Raw genomic sequence first — 27,969 nt, 5'->3', positions numbered from 1 at the left:
CAGTTTGCAACCAGCAAGTGGTTTGATTCCAAAGACAATCCAATACCTAATGCTTTGTGAGCACATCTGTTAACTTTGATGACCATTACTGAAGTCCTGAATACAAGTAATTGGAATCTCAGCCATTTTCAGATTCCCCACAGGCATAGCAACACCACACTACAAATATTGGACAAGTCATCAAGACTTCATTTAGACCTCAGTCTATACTTGCATTGCTAACCAAGATGAACCGACCTTAAGTAATATACTTTACATAACTGATGTCAAACAGTTCAGTTAAATACAGACTTCACAAAAGTATAGTGAAAACTTAAGCTAATGACCCAGATTCTCTTTTCTCTCAATCAATAAAAAAATATTGCAACCATGGAATTAAAGTGGGTGCATGGCTGATGCAAGGGAAACCTTTGATTAAGCATACCTCCATCATCCCAGGTTGTAGAGATTATTGAAAAGTTGTGGATAGCTGAGATCAGCATTTCCACCTAGCACGGCCCTGACTTTGTAGAATTCCATACATCCACAACAACTTATGTAATGTCAAGAAAATGTCTTTCAGAGGAATTTTAATCTTAACAAGCCATGAAAATCTTGCAGAATACATGAGCTAATACATAGGGCTTCACACTAATGGACAATTCCACTGTGAAGGCAGACCAGAAGGTAGTGGTCATGCAAGTCATCCTGGCTCATTGCTGATCCTACCTTACATCTTAAAAGCCTGAATAGTTTTGGAGATAGTTATGCCTTCTCCTCATTTGGTAGTGGCTTTCTACAAGCACTGAAGTACTTTTGATGCAGTTACATGTAGAAAAATTGTTACAACAATGGGGGATTGATGGTGTAAGCACATTCTAACTCCTCAAAACTGCATGACTTCTTTAAACAAAACATTGCTTTTAAAAATTAAAAATAATAGGAAAGAACCAGAGGGAAAAAAAAATGTATTTTACACTGCAATTCAACTTCCTTGCTGCAGCGGGTACCTTTATTACTGGTATGACTGGCCAGGTTTTTCAGCTGAAAAGAGTATTTTAACAATCAAATTGGTCAGATCAGGCCTATAGGGACCATCGCTTGGTCATATTAAAATATAATTTTCACAGCAATTTGATTGACTAATCACTAGACAATGTTCTTCTGCTCCTCACAAATGCACTACTACTGCCACTGCCTAGGTCCTTTCAGAGCCAGGGGTAACACTCTCATTGACCTTAATGGAAAGATAACGGACTATTCCTCGAGCTGTTTTACACAAGTGCTTATTTCATCTTCGTTTTTGTTCTCTCCAGTGCTACATTCAAGGACATGCTTGACATACAGTACATGTATACGGTGACTCATTTTTCCTATCGTTCCTTCTAATACAGACTGACAGTGCCAGAAGCATGTGAGTAACCTTTGTATTTCCCAAGAACATACAGGTATGGTCAAAGTCTCTCTTGGATAAATAGGCAGTACAAGAATCAAGCTAAGTATCAGCTACTTTGTAATCTGTTCACCAGTCATAATCTAATACGCTTCACCAAATGTTGCTTTCAACGACATTTGTACTTTGGAAGTGTTTTACAATGTAGTCCATCAGAACTGCTCTTTTGACAGCTACACCATGAACATGGGAAGATCTACAAGAAAGGAAAAAAAAAACACCAGGTAAACTTTGCAAACACCAAAGTCTGTCAGTCAACTCCTCGAAGTGGACTCACCTGTCATCAAGTGTCATTTCACACCTCCCTACCTCCCCCAACCCTTAGAAATGAGGCAGCAAAGCAGCAACAATAAAAAGCACTGTTCTTCAGGAGGGGAAATGCGGTGAAGAGGAATAACAATACATCCTGAAGTAGTAAGATTTTCAGAACTGACTATTGATTTAGATTCACCAGCTTCTGGGCACTCAGCTAGTTGTATTTTAAGCAGCCTAGATTTCAGAAAGTGCTAGACGCCCAAGTATAAAAGTGGCATCCTGGAAAAGGCCTCAAAGAGAGCCGCTAGCAACAGCAAAAGGATTAATTTAATCAGTTTTTGCTTGCTTGCATACATACCACTAGTATTAACACTCTGCTTGATCCAGTCCACAAAAAACGCGATATTTGTGTATACTCCTGGGTAGCTCTTCCTTCCACAGCCCAAGCCCCAACTAGTGATTCCATGAAGGGTATAAAATCGTGAGTCATCTTCTGAAGGACAAACTAATGGACCACCAGAATCACCCTGCTCAAGGACAAAGGAATCCTGTTACAATCCAAAAGCACTCCTTATGTTTTTGAAAGATAACTTCAGCTACACAATAGGCTCAAGGTTGCTCACGTGTTTGGGTGCCCCTGTTTTTAAGGGCAGTGAGAGAAATAACCGTTCATCAAGGGATGTACCTTTTTATACAATATGACTAATTAAAATCCTACTGTTAAGGTGTGTTCCACTGTAAATCACCTACAACCTGTTTGCAAGAGAACAGCTCCTAGGGAGGTTTCAACATTCCCGTCTTTTCAGAACACATCTGGACATACCCCAAGTATTAGAAAGCAAAGGTGATGTGTGCAACTTACTGTGCATGAGTCCTTGCCTTCTTCCAGAGGGAATCCAGCACAGATCATCCTCTGAGTCACTTTACTGGGCAGATTTATGTAATAGGTCTGACATCTGTCAAGCACCAGGATAGGGACTTCCAGCTGACGTAGTTTTTTACTCTTTTCTCTGTCTTTAAAAAAATTAAAAAAAAAAAAAAAAAAAAAAAAAAAAAAACATTTTAGAAACCAGCAGAGGTTTTGATTAATGATACAATACCTGCCTCACCTGACATCACAAAAAGGGAGAAATATCTCTGGGTCCCTTCAGTTTTTTCTTCCTCCAGAGCAGGACTGCTCTCCACAGTATATCTCTAGTGCTTTTGACAGCCTGATTATTTAAGGCTTCCAGAAAGCAGCTTTACTCTTCTCTTTTTCAAATAGCATAAATCTGTATTATCTGATTGCTTTACTCCTACTCAGATCCACGCACGTCTAGCTGAGCTTACACAAGTGAAAACTTCTTAGCAAATCAGTTCTCCAGGAGACTAAGTATAGATAGAATTAACATTACAACACAGAACGAACCATAAGAGACAGCCACAGCTTGATCAGCCCTCAAAAGGGCAAAGACTACATACCTTCTTCATGTGTCCCCCATCCTGTGACGATGCACACTGTTGAGGGCTGAATCACTTCGTCCTTCGCAGGGAGGCACACTGGCCGCACATAGTGGTTGAATTCTAAGGGCTTGGCCAGTTGCAGTAAAGCAATATCTGAGTCCATTGTGGTTTTGTTAAAGCTTGGATGTATAATATACTGCTTCACTGATCTTTTCTAGGAAAGCAAGGACATTGACATTTGCTGAGTGACTTGAGAATTTGAGTCTTTGGTTTTATAGATCTTCTTTTAAAGCTCTTTTAAAATCTCTTATAAATTTGCACAATGTCTGAGGAGGAAGAAATATTTATAAGAAAGCAGGTAACTTCAGCAGCTGCTTTTATTAAGAAGTCAGGGTTATGCTTCTTGGACATGGATCAGGAAATGTGCAGGAAACTTCATCCACCAAATGTAGGAAAAGGATCTTGGAAAAACATTTGTCCAGTCTGAGCAAAGTGGAAAGCAAAGCTGTGTCCTCATTATTTCTGGGAACTATTACCAAGCCAACTATTACCAAAATTTAGAAACAATATACTCCTCAGACATCTTCCAGGATACTGAGCTTTACACTTCATTAATGGTGAAGACACCATTAATTGATGGATTAATTGACACTATATTGATGCAAGTTCTCTGTCAGTCAAATAAAAAATGTTGCACAAATGCAGATTAAAACCAGCATTCAGGCTGTTAAATTGCTGCATCATGAACAACTTGAAAGATACACTTACATTTAAAATGTATTTTGTAAGATTAATATGCTTTCTGTTATTAAGCAGAACTTATAGTACCTGTCTGTATTCTTGCTCTGTAAGATCATGAAGTCCTGTGACCACCATCCATAGGTCTCTGTAAAATTCCCTGCCAAAAAAATGTAAATACAATATAAGCACATTCTCAGGCTGCTATAACAACATTCATAAAACGTGAGAATCTTATAACCTCCCTCACCCAAAACAAATACTAGAGCCCTACATATTCCTGGACCAACACCACCTGAGGACCACACTACCATACAAATCTATGGAAATCTCATGATGAAGCCATAGCATATCTCAAACACATAGTGAACTAACAGAAAGATAAGCTTTATAAAAGACTTAGAGTGTCTGCTGCAGGACTCAAGGCCTGCATGGTCAATACCATCCAGGGATGGCGCTGGTCCCTATCTTAATGAAAAAAAAATGGGTAACCTATACATCATAACTACTCATCAAATGATATGAAGAAATGTAACAGGTGCATTTCATTTCATCCTCTGTTATCTTAACCAAATCCTTTCAGCTCCTTGAAAACATGTCATAACTCCTTGATAAAATCACATTAAGCCATGTACACAAATTCTGATGCAATGGCAATGTGTGACAGAAAAATCCTCCTTATTGTTGCTCTTAGAGCAGTACTTTCAACACAGTACAACAATGCTCCAGACATAAAATTTTGCAAACTAATATTTAGAAACTTCAAAGACAAAGTCAAAAATTCAAAACAACATTTCCATTTCAGAGTTCAATAGAAAATATACATGTACATATCTAAACATCTTTGTCATTCTTAGCTTTTGAACACTTCCTCTCATTTTCAAGTAATTACTACTTTATTTAAAAATTGGTCCAGAATATCTCATTATCAGGGAGGATTTTTATAAAATATTTTAATGACTCAAGATGTGTCATTTTTAATGACTCAAGATGTATGTGAAGTTTAATTTAAAAATCTAAGTGTGATTCATTTGAAATTGGTAGTTCAGTCTATGAGATGAATAATTAAAGCACATTTTATAAAGTGTTTTTAAAAAGAGTCTGAAAGTCTCACAGACTGCCCTCTTGGCTTCTGTGCACAAAACCTACCTTTATGTCCTCTTAAAGTCTATATAAATTTAGTAATTTTAAGACTTTTTGATAGGTTGATTCTACCTAGAGGAAATAATGCTCTGCAAATGACCCAGAGAAAAACTGCCTGAGAATAAACAATGGATGACAAGATGACAGTGTCTTGTCATCTCCTCTGTAGACTGATCTGAAAGGAAACCAATCCTACAGAATGAGGCTGCTTCCTAAGTAGCCACTGTAAGGCTAATATGTGTGTGTAGAGAAAGAGTCCTGACTGAGTTGCAAGTAGGTAGTAACCAAAACCATACCAGCCTCCCTAGGCAGGACCACCACACTGCAGAGATGCACTGTGCAATTGCAGATATTCACAGCAAAGGGTTCATCCCAGTGTACTTACTTAGAATTAAAGCAATGAGCAGCTGTGACAACCCATTCTTTGGCAAGGACAGCTCCTCCACAGATATGCTCATTTGAAATTTGTATGCTGACCTGCCAAGGCCATGAGTATGGTACTGCTTCTTCACCTCCAATTATCCTACTGAAGATGAACCTGGGCTGATTTGAAGGCACTCCACAAATATCATCTGAAACAGAAAAGACCCTATACTCTTTGCAATTATTTTCCAAGAAGCAGGGTGTAAAACTGACTGACAGGCTGTAAAAATGACAGTGTATTGCTCTAAGTGACTGAAGAAGATGAAGGAAACAAGCAAAAAAGTCTTCTATTATTCAAAAGCTAAAACATAGAAAGGTTACTATTCATCTTTTTATTTTCTCAACGCATCCTAAGGAAAAAATCTTAGGACAACTCAGAATGCAGCCATTAAATATTTGGAGAAAACACTATTTCAGTCCTAGAGGTAATCCACATTCCCATGAAGAAAACATACTTCAGGTTGACATACCTGTTGTAACCTGTATTTCTTCTACAGTCGTATCCATATCTTCAAAAACTTCTTCACTAGTTGAATTCAGAGTATCTAAATCTAGCAAATGAAAATAACAAATGTGTTAGTGGGTTGTCTTGAATGATACTTTTATTTCAAAATTATTTTTATTTCCCTATTATCATTTTTGTAGAAGGAATAGATTTCTACAGCAGGGGCCTGTGTTATTACATATTCACATGGTACTAAAGTATCATTTAAAATGCACCAAAATACTTTTACACAAAACAAAACCCTGAGGTTTGGAGGAGATCCATTGTTTCTCTTTACCTGCTCAGTAAGTCATTTGTTCAATGTCTCAACAGGTTCATATTATTTTTCACTGAAACTATGTATTATGTGAAAATCTCCTAGAACAAAATCATTCTGAATATCCAGATTCAGTGCAGAGCCCTTTGTGCTGCCCCGGTGAGGCAGTCTCCCAAGTTACTTCTATTACCTGTTACACGAACAAAAGAGATTGTAGCTTTGAATCCTCCAAAGGTCTTTGTTTCATCAGAGTGAAAGACAACAAACATCAGAGCAGAGGAGCTTAAAACAGGTGCTGGTAGGTCAAATCCACAAGACTTAGCTAGAGATCAGAAAGCAGATGTTCACAGAAGATTAGAAGGTAGTTTTTCATCCTTATCTCTTTCAACAGTCTGTGCATTCCAGCTGCCACATAGGAAGGTTAAAAAATAATAATAAAAAAAGAACTGTACACAAGAGAGAAATAGATAACCAGACTGAGGCTGAAGGACAATTCTATTATTTTTGTCAGTCTGTTTAGTAATTATCTCGTAAGAGCAAGGAGAATCATGTATCATTTTGCAAGATAATATTGCAGCACTCACGCTCTTAGGTTGCCATTACATATAGAACACACTGTTAAATTGGTTTCCTTACTGCTGTTTCAGCACTAACATCTGCCAGTGCTAATCTAAGCAACAGCATTAATTAGTGTTGAAAAAATTTGATTGGCACAGGTCTTCCTTTCTTTTGATATAAGCCAGGGGAATCTCTATCAGGGTGGTAAGAATAACATGAATGCACATCTGGAGTGAAGAAAAACTGGACTCTGAAACCCATGGGTTGCTTTCTGTTCCTGATCTGACCAACATAATTACTATAAAAACAAATTATTGTCCTAAATTCTTCTCTTCATTTACATGAATTCAGATTTCATTCCATATAGAACTTAAATACACCAGATAGTTATTAGATGTCTTTTTGCCTCAACAAGTGGAACAGAAGAACCAATACATGTATTTTCAAGGTACTCAGACTGGTACCTTCAACATCACCCGATATTCTAATGTTGAACTTGGTTTTACACTGTAAAACAGAGCTACTGAAAATCATAGGACTGATAGTTCATCCCCAAAATATGTTGAAAATTGAAAGTCAAACCAATTTCCTCCTCTTTTCCCACATCTTCATATACAGTCACAGCATCGTAAGAGCAATCTTCACTCTCTTCTACTTCAAAAGATTTGTATGTAAGCTTTACATTAAAGAAAAAAAATATTGTTAAATTCACAAATTAAAATTCAATTATCTACAAAAATATCTTTAATAGTCTCAAAGATTATTTTAGGGTCTGGTTTCTGTGGCATTCAGACCTCTAACAAGTGACACGTCATATTAAATTTCATAGAAAAATGTGTCAAAATAAGATGACACATGATAAACCAGAAAATCCTATTTTACTATTAACCTAAAGGAGAAATCAAAACCTATCTGGCTTTTGGGATGGAAAGCAATTTCTCTTAACTGTATCCAGTGGCATTATTAAAGGTTATGCTGCGAGATCTTGTTTGTCCTTAGCAGCACGCTTTCGTGTCTACTAAATGTTACCCGCTTCCATTCTGTAGACACAAGAAGCACTCATATTATACCTTGATTACATGGTCCTCTGGTGCATAAATAATCCATTGACAGTCTGCCAGATTACTGTACTGTTCTGGATAGTGCATACTTTGTAACACTCCTTCTTCAAAAAGGACAGCTATGGACTCACAGTCAGAATCTGGAAATCCAGAGAAAAACAAAAAAGGAGGCACCTCTTAAATCATTTGGAAAAAAATAAAAATAAAATCCAGAAAACCTCTCATGGTGCTTTCACACAATTGAGAAAGAAAACAGAAAAAGAGCAGCAAGCTAAATTCTTCTGTGTTCTCCTCCAGTTTATTTTTTCAGGCAACCGCCCAAGAGCACAGACAGGTATATTACTAGACTTAGACTTACTAGGAAGTATATCTGGTGTAAGAGCTTTATACATCACGGAAAAACCAGTTCCATAATCCTTGCTGTCAGAAACAAATTTCAGCCTTATACTATTGGAGCCAATCAAAATAGGTAATGGAAGATCTCCTCCACAGAATTTTCCTGTAACAAGATATAATCATAGTTCAGTAATCATAGTAATAATCATAGTAATCATAGTTCAGAATATTTAGTCACTTGAGAAAACTTTGAGGTACTATTTTTTGTACCTGGCTATAAAAAAACAAAGATGAAAAGGAAATTGCCTACCCAATCCCCTCTATTCACTATTAATCCATTAGCCCAAATAAAAGAAAATAAAAATATTAAAAGTAGAATTAAAATATTAAAATTTGAAAATCCTTGACACCATCAATTCACATGCTGACACAGCTCCGTAACAGGTATTCTTCCATTCTTTTCCCCTCATAACCTCTCATCATTTAGTTTAGATCACATGTCACAATGTGTTTATTATGAAAACATGAGTAAAACATCATCAACTGCAATGTCCTCTCTAGGTTCGGTTACCTTTAGAACGAAAGGTTATGCTAACAGATTATTCCAAAGAACAAGAGGACAGTAACTCACCAAGAAGTCTGTTGTCTTTTGAATATACTGATAAAGAATCAAAGTCACAAAATGTTTCTGGCTCTATATCAAAGTGGGAAAAATGAAGCAATATATAATTTCCTTCTGGTACAAGTAGAGTCCATACACACAATCTGGAATGATAGATTTGTTCCTGTTGTCAAAACTACAATATAAAACAACCACACAGGTACCAGGAAGAGTTTCTGGGCAAGGTTTCCGTATTGTCTACTCACTGGTGGTTTTGATAGAACTGTTTGAGACTTCCAGGAAAATGTAATTCTCCTTCATTGTCTGGGAGTTTGCCATCTTGAACACCACAAAATGCTGCATTGCAGTGTAAAAACAAAATAGGAAGAATACATTTGCAATTATCTGAGACTATTGTGAGACTCAAGACTGCTCAGCAGTAACTTGTAACTGATGTTGTAACTGTAACTGATGTTGTAACTTGTAACTGATGGCAGAATGATGCTGGGTCTTTCCTGTCTTCCTTCTTTTATTTAAAATTACAGCAAGCCACTTTTAAAGCACAGAATTTGAAGGCAAAAACCAAGCACTGCCAGTGCCCTATCATATTTTACTGTAAAAATGGCAGTGCTTGCTTTTTACCTTCAATAAACTATTTGCTAAATTAAGATTTTGGTTGAAGTATTTTTCAGGGACAAAAAATGCATATCACAAGACATAAGTATTCATTGCTGTCCATTTATAATAATGTTCTTAGCTATATTACAGAAGGAAACTTCTATAACATGGTATTGGAAGAAGCAAAATATTTTCTGTCGAGATAGCTACTGCTGGAAACTATAACTACTTACAAAAATTACCTCCTCTTGCCTTTCTTTCTCCTTGCCAAGATAAGCTAGTAAGACATTTATCAACACTTCACGGGGAAAAAAAAAAAAAAAAAAAAAAAAAAAAAAGAGTCATGTACTTTAACAATTTTAACGATTATCTTACCTAAATTGTCCTAGGAAGACCAGTAAAAAATTTTAAAAAGACTGACAGCACTTAAACACCCAATGCTCATTGGTATAAACAAGTCTATGCAAACTGACTGTGTCATTTGTCATCTGAGAAATTTCTAGATAGTAAAAACTGAAATTCTATGATCTAGTTCACAGGAGTTACTATTACCCTTATGTGAAATTGTATGTAGTTGAACTGTGCCCAAAAAAAACATAAACATACCAAAATCAAAATAAAACTTCAATTGTAAAACAAATTATATCATATTTCCTTTTTTTAGTTATTTTTGCTTTTGATTTTGTTTTTTATATTTTATTCACAGAAATGGACATCAGACAAGTAGATTCATCATAAACTGCTCAGAAATACTATCAATTTATCTCATACTTCCTGTATAATAATCTATATTATTATACAGAATCAACCTCACTAACTGGATTTCTTGCATTGCTTGAGGCTCTGTTCTATATTTTTCCCATTAATCCTATTTACATTTCAAAAAAAGGTATTGCTTTTCATATGTAGCTGTCTTAAGGGAAATTCCTTTTTGAAGTCACCAGCACATAAGTAGTATCCTACATAAGTTGTTTGTTGTTTTTTTTTGTTTTTTTTTTTTTTTTTAATTGAGTCAGAAGAAAAAAGTGTATTTTTAAAGTATACATTTTAAAGTGCATTGATGAGTCATGCTATAAATATGTTTCTTCCTTCACGGATTATATATCAGACTATTCAGGGAGCAGGTTGGTTATGCTCTACCACAGATAAAAGATTCTGAAAAAATACTGTACTCACGTGTAGAACTTTTCATTTTCAGGTCTCATAAGGGAGGAAGGGGGTGAAAAAAAGAAGAATATATTACTGTAGTTTTGTATTCACAACATACATTCTAATTTTAACAGTGTGAAATAGTAAGTTTATACAGCTAGCACTGACACAAATTTGAATGCTTCCTGGGGACATAGCACCTACAGTAAATTAGGCTTGGAACTAAAACAAAATTGCAAGTTCATGCAATGCTAATTTCAGAATAAACAATTCTAGAGCAACCACTTCTAGAATTAACCACACATTGATAGGCCACTGCTCAATCTGAGCAGCACTCTCTCTCTGTTTTGAGTAGATATGATACATTTCAGGGAAGCAGAATCCAACTGCTTCCACCACATCAGGGACACAGAGACATTGAGCCTGACAGCAGTTACACTGCAGATTCTTTGCGCCAGTGCAACAGTGTAAAAGAGTGGCAAGTGAAGATAGGACATTTTTATTTTTTTCCTCATCATTTTTTTTAAAGCATTGACTAACAAAACCTCTCAAACACACCTCCTCAGTTTTCCAATTCTCCACATACATTTTATTACAAACATCTTTTAAAGAACATAGCTCAAACTGGGAGAAAATATTAATTCAGAGTCTTAATGCTCTGAGTGACATTAACACCTAGACAGGATGTTATTTATATCTCTATCTGCATGACTTTGGAAGTGGTTGATAATTTTCATGCTGCTCTGTTGTACAGAGGACATGTAGCCTTTTGGGCAGAGTAAGCAGAAATGCTTCTGAGACCATGACTTTTCCCCATGCAGTCAAATGCCCAATAAACACATTTTAGCTGAGAAAAATAATAAGCAACTTCAAAGAGGTGCATATGGAATTTCAGAGACTTTCAACTGGTTAAATTTCCACTTAAAACCAAAAATACCAGGCTAACTGGCTAGCTGGATAAAAGGATCTTCCTTAAAGGTAATATATGAATAAGTAATACTAAATAAATAAATATATATATCATCCAGGTAGAAGACAAAGTGGAAGAGAAACAATTGTTTACAATAATCTCAGTTTGGTTTTGGCAATTACCAATCAGTACCATCTACTTAAAGGCATTGTGAAAAGCTATAATACTTTGACAGGAATAATGGGATAATATTAGTACTGTATCTTGAAAAAGATAAATGAAATGTTGTTATGAGACAGAAAAGTTTTCACAAAGAGAAATTACTGTGGAGACTTAATACCAGCACTCATATTTTCTTGAATCCACGAAAGTACTGCACTGAGGTCTGTGAATATTCCTGGTGATCCTCTTTCATAATATTTCTTCTTCTCATTACCTATCCAGCCACGAGCACATCCCATCCCCCAGGAGACCACACCAGCGAGAATCCACACACCATGCTTACGTTGGCACAAAAGAGGGCCCCCTGAGTCTCCCTGTAAGAACCCCCAGAACCCACAGCTTAAAGTGCATGCATACCAACCACTGAGCAAACCTCTAAGAATTTGAGTTGCCTTTTTTTAATCATACTAATAAAATTGCCACAAAACAAAATAGTAGTTTCAAAAAAAAAAAAAAAAAAAAGGCAAAAAAAGAAAAAAAAGACATAGTAGGCAGGATTTTGAAGATGGGGAGAGACTAATTCACTCTGAAGCGCACATCTGCTGTGCTTCAGCATGAAAAAGGGAGTGAAGAACTTTTTTTTTTTTTTTAATTTTACATGATAAGCAACAATCAATCTTATCTCACTTTCTTCCAAGGCAAAACTTTCTAACTTCCTCAATACTATGTTAGCTGCATTCACCAATCAATGTGTATCAAGTTTTCTAAAGTTAGAAAGCTCTATGCATTACTGCAGTGGGATACACTGTGAAATTGCTGTCAGACACTTATCATGCAATTCACACAATAATTAAAATAGAATCATGCAATTAATAGCATTCCTCCATACAGAACTTTTCCAAGAATTCACACATCAAAAGAAATACACTCCAAATATCACTATGTGCAGTGTATTTATTCATTTATGTGCACAGAGCCTTGAGCATCAGAGGAATACTTGTAAGTAGACAATGCCCTCTGTTCAGCTGACCTGACAGGCATCTTTTCCTCCATCTGGAAATCCAGCACACATTATAGTGTCACCTTGGATGGGCTTCTTTAAAGATGACAATGCTCTTGAACATTCCTTCCTATTCAGAATTGGTAGACTGACTTCATATAAAACTTGAGGGAGTACTCCGTCTGAAACACAAAAAACCTGTTCATAAGAAATGTTGAGAGATGAACTTAATGTCACTGCTAATACACAAACAAAAACAATTGGAAACTTGCTCTGGGCCATTTTATGTTTACAAGCATATTTTGATAAACATCCAGTTTTGCATACATAGGCAATTTTACTTAAATAAACTTCAAAGTGTCTCCAACATGAAATACGGGTCCATGTACTCTAGTGATCCATCGAGGTAATTCACAGGTAGACATAAAAGCTAGCAAAGATCCCATTTTGAGATTACAGTTCTTATGACCAGTTTATCATTTCTTCTGGGCTATCTATAGCCTATGCAAAGAAGCTCTTAGCTTCAGAAATAAGCTAACACTGCATGTTGGGACAGACATAATTTTCAAGTAAATATCTGAAACCAAACAATATGGTAAGAGAATGTTTGCTCATCTGAAAATAACTACCTGCTACACAGATACAAAGTTGCTATACAAGTCCTTGCCCATTGGCAAGAGAAGGATGCACAAAGGAAGTAAAGACTGACACAGCCAGTGTCAATAAAACTAGAATGTTTAAGAACAATTCCAGTGACTTACTCTCATTTAAACGTCCCCAGCCACAAGTAGTACAGATATATCCTGCTTCAAACTTCTCACCTGGATCAGGAAGACATGCTGGCAAAACTGATGAACCTGCCACACATGGACATGAAGTTTCTTGATAAATATTTGAAAAAGCATTAACAAAAAAATACTTTATTTTTTGTCTAGTTCTCTAATTATTTTTGTGGTGTCTGAAATGTTAATTAGGTATTTGACAATTTATCCTTGCTTTTCCATCTTCACATTTCCCATATTTAACTATGGTCTTACTGAAGTTGAAGGCTCCATCTAGCTTCAGAAGGGCAACGTCGTAGTTCATCGGCCTTCTGGGGTCAAAGTTTGGGTGCTTAATGACATATTTAACAGGGAGTGTCTGCTCTCCATTCTCCCTGATCCTCAAATCATGCTCTCCTGCAGTGACATTCAAATACTCGAGTATGTTCCTGCAGAAGAGTAAAATAAAAATTCAACTATAGAATATTCAAAATGAAAGTAAAAATGTAGTTGTTTACAAACAGAGAAGTTATTACTACTGATACTTAATACCTTTCATCTTCAAATTTTAAAGCATTTACATGGACATCTACAGTCAATATGCATGCCCAACAGTAGAAATTGAGAAATAAAAGGACCGAGAGAAATACATTTTGCTACACCCCTGACTGTGCTTAAGTGGTTCGCTATAGAACCAGCTCCTATTCTTCTGTTTAAAAACGTTTGATCACACTGAATTTTCAGAGAATGGAAAATTTGAGTATAGGGAAGTACAAAAAAAAAAAAAACAAAAACAAAACAAAACAAAACAAAAAAAAACCACTTCTTTAGCATTCCCTGTTTATGCCTTCAAACGTAGTGAATCCTGCTTTGGGGTTCCTAGTACTGAATCAAAATGTACAGCAAGGAAACAAAAACAAACAAACAAAAAAAAACAATAATGATGAACTTGCTATTCTGCTTCAGATTTATTCACCAACTTGATGTATTACTTTTGTGTCAGGAGGCTTTATGCTGATTCAGGTACTGCCAGTTCTTCTGTAGTTAGTTATAGCTAATTTAACCAAGATGTGGTCACACACTATTTCAAATCAAATGTAAAATTCTAAGTGATCCATTAGTATAAAGATTCAGTATTAACTGCCAGGGAATTAGAATGTAGAATCTCAAAATCTCTTTGAAGCCACAACAGAATCAGGACTGAAACCTTGTGTTTTGTTTTTGTTTTTCAACTAAGGCTGAATGTCATTAATGTCATCAGCATGCAATAAGTAAGTACTGTGTCTATTCACCATTTAATTGCACCTCTGGTGCTAGATACTACCTCTGGAAAAAAAATATTGCAATCACCTGATAATTATAATTAGGTTACATCCATAATAGATTTTTACCTACTCTTTACCTACTTGAAAGTCAGTCTTCATCTCACTTTGTATGGCTATTTTATTCTTAGTTTTTGAAACGTACAAAGGTTTTGTTTGTCTTTTTTTTTCCCTCTCCCTTCTTGTTAAAAGATGGAAAATATTGGTGGAAGAGCAGTACTTGGAAGTAATCTCCAAAGAAAAATGCCACGGCACACACAATATTTTTCTGCACCTGCAAAATGCTCCTGAAATATCACATCCATACCTTTCTAAGATACAGTGAGCTGCTGTGATCACCCACTGAGCAGAAACAATGGTGCCTCCACAGAAATGCTTCTGCCTTCGTTTCAAGGAAACCTGTATCACATAAAGAAGACTTTGCAGATTCAGATAGCTAAGGTACATGCTGCACTTCAAGCAAAGATGCATTCACAGTATTCCTACTTTCCTTGAGACTAAGAGATGTTAAACCTTGCTGTTTTCATTGTCTGTGACTTGATACCTAGATAAAAGCATCTTACATATAAAAAATGCCAATTCACGGACTTATTCAGCATGCTGTAAAGGCTACTGGCTAGTCAAGAATTTTTCCTTTGTAGGTCACTGGGAGCACCACAGAGCCCTTGACATCTATTCCATAACCTTTATTCAGTTTGTAAGCTTAAATCACCACAAGCATCATGAGGTACCCTATCTTCCAAAATGCAAATCCATGATGCCTGACAATGTTTATGGGTGTTGGGGTAATCCTATTTCTAAGCAGTTTCACCCATGCATCTTTACATAGAATAATTCTGAAAGAGCATCTTTAGATTAATGATAAACAATACGCAAAGGTTTCTTAGAGAGCAGGACAGATTCATGTCCTCTCAACCTGCTTCACCGCTTTTCATAAATGCAAGGTGGAGCTCAACAATATGTCATTAAGTGTCAGTAAGCACAAAGTATACCAGTCTTCTTTTGTCATTTCTGTGAATATGAAGAAAGAAAGGACTTTGTTCTGAAGATAAAACGACATATGCTTGTGCAAACCTGCCATGGATGTGAGCCTTGTTTCACCTGGCTTCCCCCAACAATCCGAGTGAAAAGGTTAAGGTAACTCCATGGATTTGTCTCATGAACTTTCTGCCCACACTTAGGATCTGAGAAATAGAAGGGGAAAAAGAAGGAATGATTTATTTTGGGTTAATGTTTTTCTGCTTTTTAGCAGATTGAAATTGGAAGGCATGGCCTGGCACAGAGGCACTAATGTACAATGTGTACATTTTGTACACAAATGTACAATTGTACACTAATGTACATTTGTGTACAATTACACAAATTAGTAAATCTTAATGAAGGAAATGGAACAATTACAATCATTAATTGTGCCAAAAAGAAGTGTGCTCTGGATTGTAAGATACAAGAATGTAAGAGAAGACTCACTGTATTTTGTTTGCAGCTCAAGGGTAACATGCTAAACCAGGACCTTCATTAACTTGCTGCTACTTTGAGAGTACTTAATTTTATTTACTTAGTTATAAAAAATCACATTTATTTAATTTTATTCATACTGAATCATTAAGGAATCTGACAAAAGCTGCATAAGAATAAAAACTTCTTTGCTTTTCACTGGGTATGAACAAAAGTTTTAGTATTTAGAAAACTCTTAAAGTTAGGTGTGAAATTTTGATCCTACCTTTCTGAAGAACGAATGGTACAGCATGAAATTCTGTAATACAAACTATCCCCATCAGGAGTAATGGCAGCTTACCAGGGGGAATGTGCATCTTGGGGTGCTAAGTGATGAAATGAAAACAAGGAGAGTTTTTATAGAGAAAAAGAAGCCCAACTATTACACCGCAGGAGAACAACTAATTGAAGTAGAAGTTACTCATTAATCCAGACATAGAGCACTTAACTGTACAAATATGTTTTCCAAATTTACCAGAGCATGATTCTTTTATAATTCAATACTGGCATTTGCTGTAAAATAGTAGCTGAAATCCCCCCAGAACTTTTTTTTTTTCCAAGCAAAATGACAGAACCAGAAGTTACCATTGCACACTCTTCTATCAACACTTACCCAGGCTAATTTGCACATAGAACACACCTGAATAAAATATCAGTTGCTATTTGCACTGACAATTTCTACGTCTCTTGAACAGGCAATACTTTATATTTCCTGTATATTTTATATTTAGACAGTTTCAAAGACCTCAGAAACATACCAAGAGATTATCACTTTGTCACATACAACACAGCATACTGTCAACAAAGATAGCTCCCTGCGTCAAAGCATCATTCTTCCAAAGGACTGGTGTTGTCAACCCATTTTTAAAAGCAATTAAGGAAGACAGGGCTCAGCTTTTTAAAAATAATTTCAGCTTTTTTGCAGTCAGCAGCACCAGTCACTTCAATGGCTAAGCACCATTTTTAAAAATAATTTAAGTGTGAGTCTCTTAGAAGGATATTTGAATCCTAGATAAAGAACACAGCAGCTAAATTAAGAGATTTCACAAAACAGAAACCGTAGGTTAAATTACCCTGTGAATTCACCACTTAAAACTTTTGTCTCATCATTTTTAGAAGGTACTGCATTAGAAATGACTGAATGAAGTGGTAATTACAATCAAAATATTATCCAAACAATCTTAAATCCATATGAAAAATATAAGCACCAAGAAAGACATTAAAAACATCAAGAAAATCAGCAGAACTAACTCTAGATGACAGAAGCAATAAGTTTCATTTATGCCAGAAAGGGAAAAGGATATTTATACCTGGGAATAAATAAATATTTATACAAGACAGGGAAAAGGATAGTTGTTGTTCCCCCCCCCCCCCCCCCCCCGCAGCTTAACTGATTGAGATCCTCAGCTTTCCCTGTCTTTGAAAAAAATGATTCAATATTTTCACCTTAAACTATCCCACAAGAAACATAATTTTTACATGAGAGATGCATTAAACTTTGAAGACAGAGAGATACAAGGTGAACAATACATGCATGCTAATATGCATTTCAATTCTGAACAGTTTCATAGACGTAACCTATTAAAAAAAACTATTTTTTCAAGATGCCAACAGGAAAAAGCAAGATATATCTGCTTTTAACATAATTTACAACAGTAATGAAACAGCTTCTCTTTTTGTAGTTATCATCCGAACGGAGAAGACTTACATTTTTTGACTCTGCTCTGTCTCCCAAAGAAAACTATCTTATACCCAGCCCCAGTCTACTGTGTTCTATTATTTGACCAAAGATTTCACAATATCTCCTATCCCCAAATACTGCACCAATAAACATCCCAACAATCGTTTATGTATTTATTCAGTTCTAGGTTTTCGTTGTTCTTCTCCTCTGCCAGTCAGATGAAGATTTTACCCTGAATGTGCAATTTCATAACAAGCAATTGAATACAAACCCTGTTATGGAAACTGTTGTTTCTTCTGTTATCAATATACAGAGCTTCTTAAGATTGCAGGTTTTCTACTGGTTACACAGTGATCCCTAATTCTGCAACTTCTGAAACCTGCATCACCGACATCATTCCAAACAGACAGGATGAGCTATAATCAAAAACTTTGAAGGCTGCTTTCTATCATTAGTTCCTTTGTGACAAAACAAGAGTCCCAATCCCCCAGATCAGCTCTGTGTAATGTTGAGCTCTCTGGTTAACCACCACAATGACATCTCTTGGAATGATGCCATCCAACAGGATGATATAAAAAAAAAAAAAAAAAAAAAAAAGAAGAATCAATCTCAGCATTTTTAAGTGACACTGTGCAAACATTACCTGTCACATTACTGATGAGAAATAGAAACATCCAGCCCCACTGGCAAACAGAGAAACAATCAGCTCATTTCAAATTCATGACAGTGAGGCAACACTTACTGTGCAGCAGCCAAAAAGGTCAGAAAGACAAAGCACAGAATGGCATGTTCTGTACAACCTGCCCTTCGTCTGGGATGACAAAACAGGAGTGCAGCCTTTCTCATCTAACTATTCTTTGTTTTCCTCATTCACTACTGATTTATCTTTCTCCTTCTGAAGCTGTTACTGTGTGCACGGACAAAGGCACCAATGATTTTATCTACTTTTCTCACTGGCTAGCTGCTGATGCTCCTAAAACTTGTGGCTTTGGCAGGCAGCACCACCAGCATTGTTTCTGAAAGAACAGCAAAGATCAGATCTCAGACTTCATCTCCATCCACACGTGCTCCAAATCCCAGTGCAGAGCTAGCTACATACCTCATTAGCATCCTGTATCTTCAAAGTAAGACCAGTCAAAGCCACTAAATCACCTGTTTTCCAAAATTACTTTGTGCTTAAAATCTAGATTTGATCCCCATTTTAGCAGGTAGATCCAGTCCCTAGCCACAGAATAACAGCATGAATCAATAACATTGTCTGTTCTGTCTCTTCTTTTGCTGTACATTTGATTTACAAACATTTTATTCTCCATAGGATGCTTAATGCTGTAGAAACGTATATAGCTACTTCTACCTATCAGGTTATTAAACAAAAAAAGTACAAATAAGTTTAAGACTGGAAGAATGAAAATAATATAGATAACATTCATCATCAGAACCTTCCAGCATGTTTGCTCAGTTCTTCTGGTCTGGGGGGTGGTTGGGGCTGGTAGGAGAGAATGAATGCTGCTGTTCAGTTAAGGTCAGTAGACCACTGACACGACCAGACTGAAAAATGTAAATACATAAATTTCAGAAATTATTCTAGCCTGACTAGAAAAGTTGTTTCATGTTGTTTCGTGTTGTTCCATTCATCTAAGAAGAAAGGTGGAAAATAACAGTGACAACATGAAGTTTAAGAGAAGAGATGAGGAGTGAAGGATGGAGGATGAGGATGGTAACATAAGCAGCAATTGCTCAGCAATTGCTATAAATAAGAGATTTGTTGTTTTGTTTTGAAAACACTGGCTTGTGCTTTTAAGGGTCACCGATCATCTGAACTGTTTGCAAGGTCACTGCCTGAAAACTGGAAAACTTATTTGATAAAATGAACAATTCTGTATTTTGAAAATATGGTTTAAATATTAAATAGTAAATATTAAACTTCATAAATGTTATCATTTGTGTATTACACTTATGAATCCAGTAGTTCTTAACTGAAAACAGAACCAAATATTTTAATTAAGGTTTAATAGGAAATAAATGTATTTCAACTTTCCAAACTCATTTTTCAGCAATTTTAGCCTACTGTAATTCCAATTACTTGATTCAAATCATGCTTCAGTCTGATGTAACAACAAATCAAGTTTAACTTTCATAATTCCATTATTGCCTAACATCTTCCAAAAGTAAAAGTAATTTAGATACATATAAAAGACACCACATGTAACCAGCACAAAAAACAGTCACTTCATTTTTAATGAGCATAAAAACAAACCGCACACATGAATGGTTAACTTTTTGTTCACTTTTTTCAGACAAAACCTTCATCTTACTTCAGAGAGCAGTGTATTGAAAAGCTGGAGGAGTTCCCTCCTTGAAATCATCCATTCCTAGAGTCAAAAATATTCAATAATTCATCTACTCAAACATATTTTCTCCTCTGCCTCCACAAATTATGTTTCATCTCAGAGCATAACCATGCTACTCTGCCATATTTTTATACCTTCAGCTGGGATTTACATGGCTGGGATTTGTGTACTTTTAGACCAGCAGAGATAATTCAATAAATTTGTTTGACCTCCTGCATACTACAAACCACAGAGTTTCACCTCAATATTCCCACATCAATCCTGCAGCTCCTAGTTCAGCTATTTTATGGTTTATGATTATAGCTAAGCTTGGCAAACATTGCTGAAAAGATCAACAAACTAAAATTTTGCTAAATAATGCTCACAATGCTATCAACTCATTTTCCAGAAAGATTTATACCCATGTTTTTTCAGTTAGAACATTTTTAGGAAGACAGATTTTGACTGAAAATTCAGCAAATAAATATTTATTAAAAATGGCCAGAGATAAAAGTGTTCAGCAAGGACTGTTCTGACCATTCTGAATCTACTAACAAAAACAGCGCTGATGATGGATTGCTACTCTACAAAGGACAAACTGTTAAAAACACACAAGGCAAATTCTTCACAAGTGATAAGTATGTTCCCTTTGTGCTTGTAGGTTCAGTTGCTTTAAACCAACCCAAGTTCAGGCTGCTACCAAAAAGACAGCTGTGCCAATCTTAAAAAAAGCCACTCTTACTACTATTCCCCTTTCACTAGCCCCAGTTACGGTCAGGATGTGAGGAGAGCTGAATATTCTTCTTTTTTTATTGTAGCTGGGTTTGATTTTATAGCTGGATTGGCTTCTTGATTAAAGCTGTTACTCAAAAATTGAATGCTTGTGCCAACACAAAGGAGGAGGAATGAATACATACATTAAACAGATCAGTTCATTCTTTTTGATTGCAACCTCTGCTTTTGATTGCAACCTCCATGATTAAGAATACCTAAACCAACCATGAAACTGAAGCCAGATTGGACTTTAGACATGATATTGTCCTGAAACCAGACTTAAGAGTTTTCAGTTCTGTTCTAAGCTTTGCCACGACCTCCTATCTGGTTAGCAAATACATCGGAGATGAACATTCTGTGATATTTAACTCTCAACTACCACACTCTGGGAACTAAAAAGTTCTTTTTCTTAGAGCATGAAGATCCCTGAAAGGACAAAGCATCCTAATGCAGCATAACAAAAGTTAAAGGGCAAGGTCACCCTATATCTCCATAGCTTCAACAGGATAGTTGTTACCACCCCTGCACAGCTTACACCCACTCCTCATCCTCCCAAACATTAGTCAGCCTGATATAACAAATTACCTCAGATACAGACTACTTTCTAAGACTTCATGTTCATCATTTCCTCCCCCATTACCACTGTGCTCCCATTAGAGCACAAGTGAAAGGGCCAGTGTTCTTGCCTCACAGAGAGACATTTAGTTATGTTTTATTGCTTCTAATCAACTAAGGCAAGGACTCAGAGGGAGCAGTAAAACAAGAAAGGTTGGCTTTTGACAGTGTTTTTACTTTAACTTGCTACACCCTTCTAAATTCTTAAGTTGACCCGTCAAGGCACAAAACAAAGCACACAATAGCAAGAATGTTCAAAAGACTACTTGGTAGAATAAAAGCCCTCAGAAGTGACCCAAAACTTTATTTCCCTGGAACATTTAGTCTTCATTTCAAACTTCTGGATACACATTAAAATCTATTTGAGTTTCCTGTGCAAAGAAAAAGTGCAACTTCAAAAGAAAATGCATTAAGCTCTTTTTCATTATGCAACGCAAAGCGGAATAGTTGCTATACTAGCCAAAAGTGACTGAAAACCATAAGAAACAACACCTGCTAGCATTTTCCCACTTTTCACAGTAGCTCTGTTATTCCTGCTCTCAGAACTCAGCAGTATATGAGTATTATAGATGTACGCTCAGTTACTTGTATCTGTAATGGATAATGCCATGAAATACTTCTTCCCTCTGTAACTAAGCCTTCTAACTGATGATGATTTTATCCTTCAGAGGAAACAAGATCACAACCAATCAAGATGAATGATGTCAACAAATGCAAAAACACTGCAGACTATAAAAAGCATGACATGTTAAGAAAGAGGCCAAAGCTTTCCTTGGATAAAGTCCAGCCTTAGACCTAGAGCATGACTGATTAATTGGTAAAGGACAAATGAAGAAAAAGAAGGAACAAAATTTGGCTTAGCTTAAGTATTTGGCCAGAGTATCTCAAAATGCTTCATAAGAAAAGATCAATACTACACTTTTTTAGCTAAGGAAAGACTGCCATATGTACTAAGGAAATCAGTGCTGGTCAGAAGTACCCTAGTTGCTTAGCTCTCAGACATATAGCATCCTCTCAGAAATGTATTGTTACTAATGAAATACGTAGTCCAAGAACAGTGGAAGCTCCTCAGTAAACATAAAACAAATGTAGGAACACTAAAGCATTAGTTCCATGCAACTGTACTACCATATGCTGAGCTAACATACTAGCTTTTACTGTTTTTTGTTTGTTTGTTTTCCTCCTCTGCAGGCACATAGAATTTATACTTAGCACCCTTTCTCATCCAGAAGAACAAAGCCTGAAACGCAATGAACCTGAGCTCATGAGGCCTTGTACCACAGTTATTATGAGCACAAAGGGCATGGGGCATGTCCCCACTCAGCAGGCATTTCAACTACAAGAGATAAATGATTGACACTGAAGAAACAGGCCGTCCATTCCCACCAGCTGTCTCAGTCTGCAGTTTTGCACACATACAACAGAGCGAGGCCTAGAAGGAGAACATCTCTCATTAAATTGCACATCTCTTATTAAATTGATGCATGACAGACACATCATCCAAAATAAAGCCAACAAATAACTTGATTTTCAGAGAACATAGTGAATGCGCATTTTAGTGTCTGATTTTAACACTCGGGAAAAGGAGTTACAGCACTACAGTGCTAAGAAATATGCTCAAAATACATGACTGTTCCATCTCAGTCAAACAGCAATTAGATAAATTCTTTCATATTTTTTCAGAAACATACTAAATATAAATGTCTAGCACATTAGCGTGGATATCCTGCCAGTGTGATGTCTGTACGTCACATCACATCAACACAAGGACATAAAAGGACCACACTCTATGATGCCGTTAAGTCCAATATACTAAGTCTAAAACTCAGTATCATTGTGCAGCTGATTTCAGTGAGGGTATCACTGCTTTACCAGTGCAGAGGCAAAACCAAGTCCAAATGATGTGGTATTAGAGATGAAAGATTTGTCAAAGTAGCTCAAAATTCCAGGAGCAAGACATCCTGAAGTAATCCCTGTTTTTGCTCCTGAGCAGTTGATGAGACAGCTTCTGCTATTGTATAAAAGTAGCACATAACCACAGTCTTGACCATACATGGTCTCTGTGGCTTAATAGCTTATTTTCAGGACCCAGTATGCAATGTAGTCAGCATAGGAAGAAGCAGAAAGCAGGGTAACAGCCTGCAGGTACTGGTTTAGATTAAGAGGTCCAGCATGAAAAGAAGAGAAAGGCAAAAGAAACATGCCCAGAAAACTTTTTGTGCAGAAAGGCAGATTTTTAAACTTTAGGGGTAGTTTTCAGACTGAAATCAGAGCAGGATGATAGGTTTTTGTTTTTTTTTGTTGTTATTGTTTTGTTGGGGGGAGAGTGCAGTAGGCGTGTTGTGGTTTTTTGTTTTGTGTTTTGTTTTTTTTTTTTTTTTTCTTGGTGAAAGATGTCAGAAGTTACAGTCCGTACATTTAAATAGGGAAACAGAGGCAGAAAAGCCAGAGACGAAATCTTTAACAGAGCCAGTAGACAGTTCTGTTTTTATCTCACACTATCACAGTAACACAGGAATACAGGAAGTACAAGGAAGGTCAGTCCAAGCCCAAAGAGCAGGTAATTTAGTAGAGATGTGAAAAGTTAATAAGAACAATAAGAGAAAATACTTTTTTTTTAATTTATAATTAAAACACAGCCCCTTTCAGAAGCATTTGCACTCCTATTTATTGTTCTAGCTTCCACACGTTAATACATACACAGTAATCTCCACTGAAATTAAAGTAGGAATTGGTGTCTTCTGGCTTCAGCTCTGCCATAAGGTGGCAGAGCAACACCATTTCTGTCACAGGTGTAGTTGAGCTATATCTGACAGTCTGATAGTTGCTGCAATAAAAATATCCGTAGAAAAAAGTTTTTCCTCCTGTACTGCTATTGGTTGTGTAAGACAAACCTCATTTAAATCCAGTGAAATATCTAAAGTCACATCAGACCGATCAAAAGTCTTGTTCATAATCCTCTTAACAGACTTTCAAAAAGTCAGTTCTAAACTGTTTCCATGACAGCAGAGAGAACTTGAAGAAAACCAAGAAGCCTAAAATGCTATCTAATCAAAAGGAAAATTACTAGAAATAACAGTGAAACAATCAACACTGCTCTCCCTACATGATTTTTGTATGGCTTTGCCAGTTTTGTATCTTACCCATGCTGACTGCAAGTGACAGTCATTTCTGAATTGTTTCTCCCTTTGACAAATCTAAGCAGGATTCATCCTAGTACACATGGATAATCCTAGCATGTGGTTATACACTGATACAGCATTGTCCAACTTTCCTGGAATTGTTTAAATTTTAGCTAGCTTAAAATTTCCTAACTAGATTAGCATGCTTACTTTCCCACTTCTGTAACTACCCCTCTGCCTCCAAGAAACAAAGAAGGGGCAAGCTGCTTCTACCACTACAACCACCTGCAGTACTTTCTGCCATAGGACACTCACTGCTTAGGTATTATCAACCAGCAATGGAACTACTAGTTCTCCCTTTTAGCAAAATAGACTGTGCATGCTGTGCTGCAGTACATACCACACAGGAGGATTAAAGAGAAGTACAAAAGCCTTCTAATGAAGTCAAGGAGACAGTTTCCCTGTCTCTGCAGTAGTAGATGTAGCTATGAGTACAAAAAAAAAAAAAAAAAAAAAAAAGGGAATTAGAAGTCTGTCTTACAAGATATTAAGCATTTTCAGAATTCTGAATATGTAAACACAACAACTGAGGTCTTTGCTAAAAGAATTGTGGAGAGATGAGGCAAGAAGAACCAGCAGCAAGAACTGGTATCTGGGATGAAGTCCAGGTCCCTGCTTTTAAAACAGGCAGAACTGAGACTTCAGGTCTGTTACACACTGGGTAAATGTCTTCTCACCTTGCCAGAAGGATTCCAGATTTAAGACCATGAAGAGTTAATAATTCAACTAGCGTCTACCATTTTCATTGTTACAGGAAGTAAAGAATCATGCAAGAAACTACTGGCTACTATTTCCAAGGAGCGTAAATAGAAGAGCCAGAAGGCTGGACAACAGAAACTGTATGTACTGCATGTAAAGTTAGTCACATAAAACTTAACAATTAAAAAATAGCACATTACCCATCTGGAAAAGTCAAAGAGTCATTTTTAAGTATACAACATTTCACATTAAAAAAATATATATATATATTTATTAGGACAGTTCAGAAGCTCTACAAAACCCAAAATCCATTAAACAAATTTGAATGCCAGCTAATACAATATAAATTCTAACAGAAAAAAAAAATACTGTCATATCAAAACAACTACGCTTGCCAAAAGGCCTGCATTTGAGGACAAATACTTTAATTATTTGCAGTGAAGTGGAGGAAGCAAACAGTCTTTCTGGAAGCAACTCTTTATAAGCCAGCATGGAGGGGCGTGTCTATTACATGGAAAAGATAAAGAGGCAGATCAGCAAGGAGTTCACTGTGGGTCAGTTCAACCAAGTGGCTATTCAGAAGAACATCTCAGTCTTTTTCTGTTCTCTCCTCGTAGATAAACAATGCATTTATGCTTCTGCCTTACCTGAAAGCCTGCGTTCATCTCTAAACCAATTTTCCATGGAACCTTATGAAACTGCTGATGAAGACAGTAAGCAAAAGCTTCTAAAAGTGATTGAGAAGATGAAGCTGTGAACAACCTTGAAGATCAAGGAATGAAAGGAATGGGAAGCAAAATGTGCAGAAAGACTAACAACAGATACTTTCAGTTGAAAGCAGTAGCAGCCCATTCTTTCACCAGGACTGGGGTCCCAGGTGGGATTCTTGTTCCATATCAGAGCCCCAGGCAGTTAATTATGTGCAATACCTGTGTCTTTGTACAAAAACAGATATTAAGTACCTGTTCTAAACTCTCCCACCTGGGTTTCTAAGGCAATCTGTCATAACATAGAAGCCATCCAATGCTTTCATTGGTGGGAAGAAGAACTAACAGATAGATGTCCTGAAAGAGATTTCATGCTTTAAATATTATAATCAAGATGCAAGTCATCACCCTCACTTGTGTTTTAACAGGTCTTGGAGCAAAACATTCAAATGCAAAAACATTCATGGGTGGAAACACCACCTCAGGAGTTAGAAAGGGTATTAAAGTATACAGTGACGCTGCATTGACACCGGCTTTCCACTTTGCATTGCTATTCTAGGTGTTGTTTTTGTTTGTTTGTTTTGTGTTTGTTTTTTTCTGCTCTCCCCACCACAGGTGACTGAAAGAGATGGCCTTTTCAGGCAAGCTATCTTACCATGGCATTGCATATTCAGCTTCATATCCAGTTTACTCTAAGAGATGTAAGACATAAAAAGGTTAATTACTAAATCTGGATGCCAAGTACCTGTGAAGCTACTGTGAGTGAAGGGAGCATCTGTTTCAGATTCCCCATTCAGCTTAATTGCCAGCTAAAGTGATCACTGCTGACACACAGGGTAATAACTTCTGACGTTTCCACAAAAGACAAACAAGAAGCACAAAATCCGAATCTATAACAGAATGATTAAAATGACAAGATTACACTTAATTCTAGAAGAAAAAGAACAAAAAATGTCAAGGACTGCTTTCCACACCACCCCCCAATACTTACTTTCTGGTGTTGGGTTTGAAAGGAAAAAAACTAACAAAGTAACAGTAAAGTTCTAATTGAAAATAAAGTTATTTGATAGGTAGTGGCACTATGTTTAAAGAGAAAAGCACCAACTGCTTCCATGTTTTGCAGCTCTGAATTCTTCCAGTATTTCTCTTCTATGAAGTTGGTTTAATGATCTAAAAACAGTTCAATTTAGACATAGCTAGTTAGTATTTCCTACTAGTGGTTTAACTCTCTCTCCATTCTAATAGTGGAGACTGATCCAAAAGTGTTATCACTTAACATTTGTAAAAGTCAAGTGTTCTTTGCCTCTCTCTAACGAAAGATTTTTATAAAGAAAGCCTTCGTGGAATACTGTTGGAAAGAATATAAAATATTTTCAGCAGCCTACTATTCTAATTTCAAGTAATTTCATACGCTTTGAGTATGTATATATAGATGCTAAGCACCTATTGGTTCTGAAATGCAGAAACTACATGGCACACGAAACAGCAATAAAGTAACTAATTCATCCAGAAACTGACTTACTAGCTTAAGAGCAACACATTCCTGTTAAAAATGAATAGGCTTGGTTTTAAATTGAAGTCAAAGAGTGGAAGTTACATTGCATGTTTTTCTTTCAAAATAAAATATTTAACAGGAAAAACACAGGTGTGACTGATAAAGAAAATTAGTTGTAGCTTAAAACCACACACATGGATTGAAAAGTAGAGGGATCTGCTCTGCTAAGTGGCCACACAAGTGTATAATTTAGACTGATATTTGTTATCACAGAGGAACTAGAAGTCTTTCATTTGTTTCCAAGAGTCAGAATTTAATA

At 36.4% G+C, this 27,969-nt stretch overlaps 1 protein-coding gene across 2 annotated transcripts; it reads right to left on the bottom strand.

Moving 5' to 3' along the window:
- Positions 1 to 9: 9 nt before the first annotated feature.
- OVCH2 (ovochymase 2) lies at positions 10 to 27,862 on the bottom strand. Of its 2 annotated transcripts, XM_068694653.1 has the most exons (22): positions 26,096 to 26,480; positions 16,394 to 16,493; positions 15,748 to 15,857; positions 14,981 to 15,072; positions 13,628 to 13,800; positions 13,352 to 13,447; positions 12,621 to 12,772; positions 11,769 to 11,964; positions 10,546 to 10,569; positions 9,018 to 9,108; positions 8,782 to 8,915; positions 8,173 to 8,313; positions 7,824 to 7,954; positions 7,336 to 7,429; positions 6,386 to 6,517; positions 5,905 to 5,985; positions 5,397 to 5,583; positions 3,959 to 4,028; positions 3,149 to 3,344; positions 2,550 to 2,701; positions 2,046 to 2,214; positions 10 to 1,628 (listed from the first exon to the last, which is right to left on the bottom strand). In XM_068694653.1, the coding sequence occupies exons 1-22, from the start codon at positions 26,111 to 26,113 to the stop codon at positions 1,606 to 1,608; spliced, it is 2,562 nt and encodes an 853-aa protein (XP_068550754.1). In that variant the 5' UTR covers positions 26,114 to 26,480; the 3' UTR covers positions 10 to 1,605. The 2 variants fall into 2 exon arrangements, with proteins under 2 accessions (XP_068550754.1, XP_068550753.1); XM_068694652.1 differs by lacking the exons at positions 10 to 1,628; positions 2,046 to 2,214; positions 2,550 to 2,701; ... (10 more) ...; positions 10,546 to 10,569; positions 26,096 to 26,480 and adding an exon at positions 27,678 to 27,862 and having other exon boundaries at positions 10,581 to 11,964.
- Between the last annotated feature and the right edge of the window lie 107 nt (positions 27,863 to 27,969).

Source organism: Anas acuta, chromosome 11, assembly GCF_963932015.1.
Source record: "Anas acuta chromosome 11, bAnaAcu1.1, whole genome shotgun sequence".
In the NCBI taxonomy this organism is placed as follows: domain Eukaryota; kingdom Metazoa; phylum Chordata; class Aves; order Anseriformes; family Anatidae; genus Anas; species Anas acuta.
Note: the sequence above shows the minus strand (reverse complement) of the source record. Positions and strands in the feature narration are given on the sequence as shown.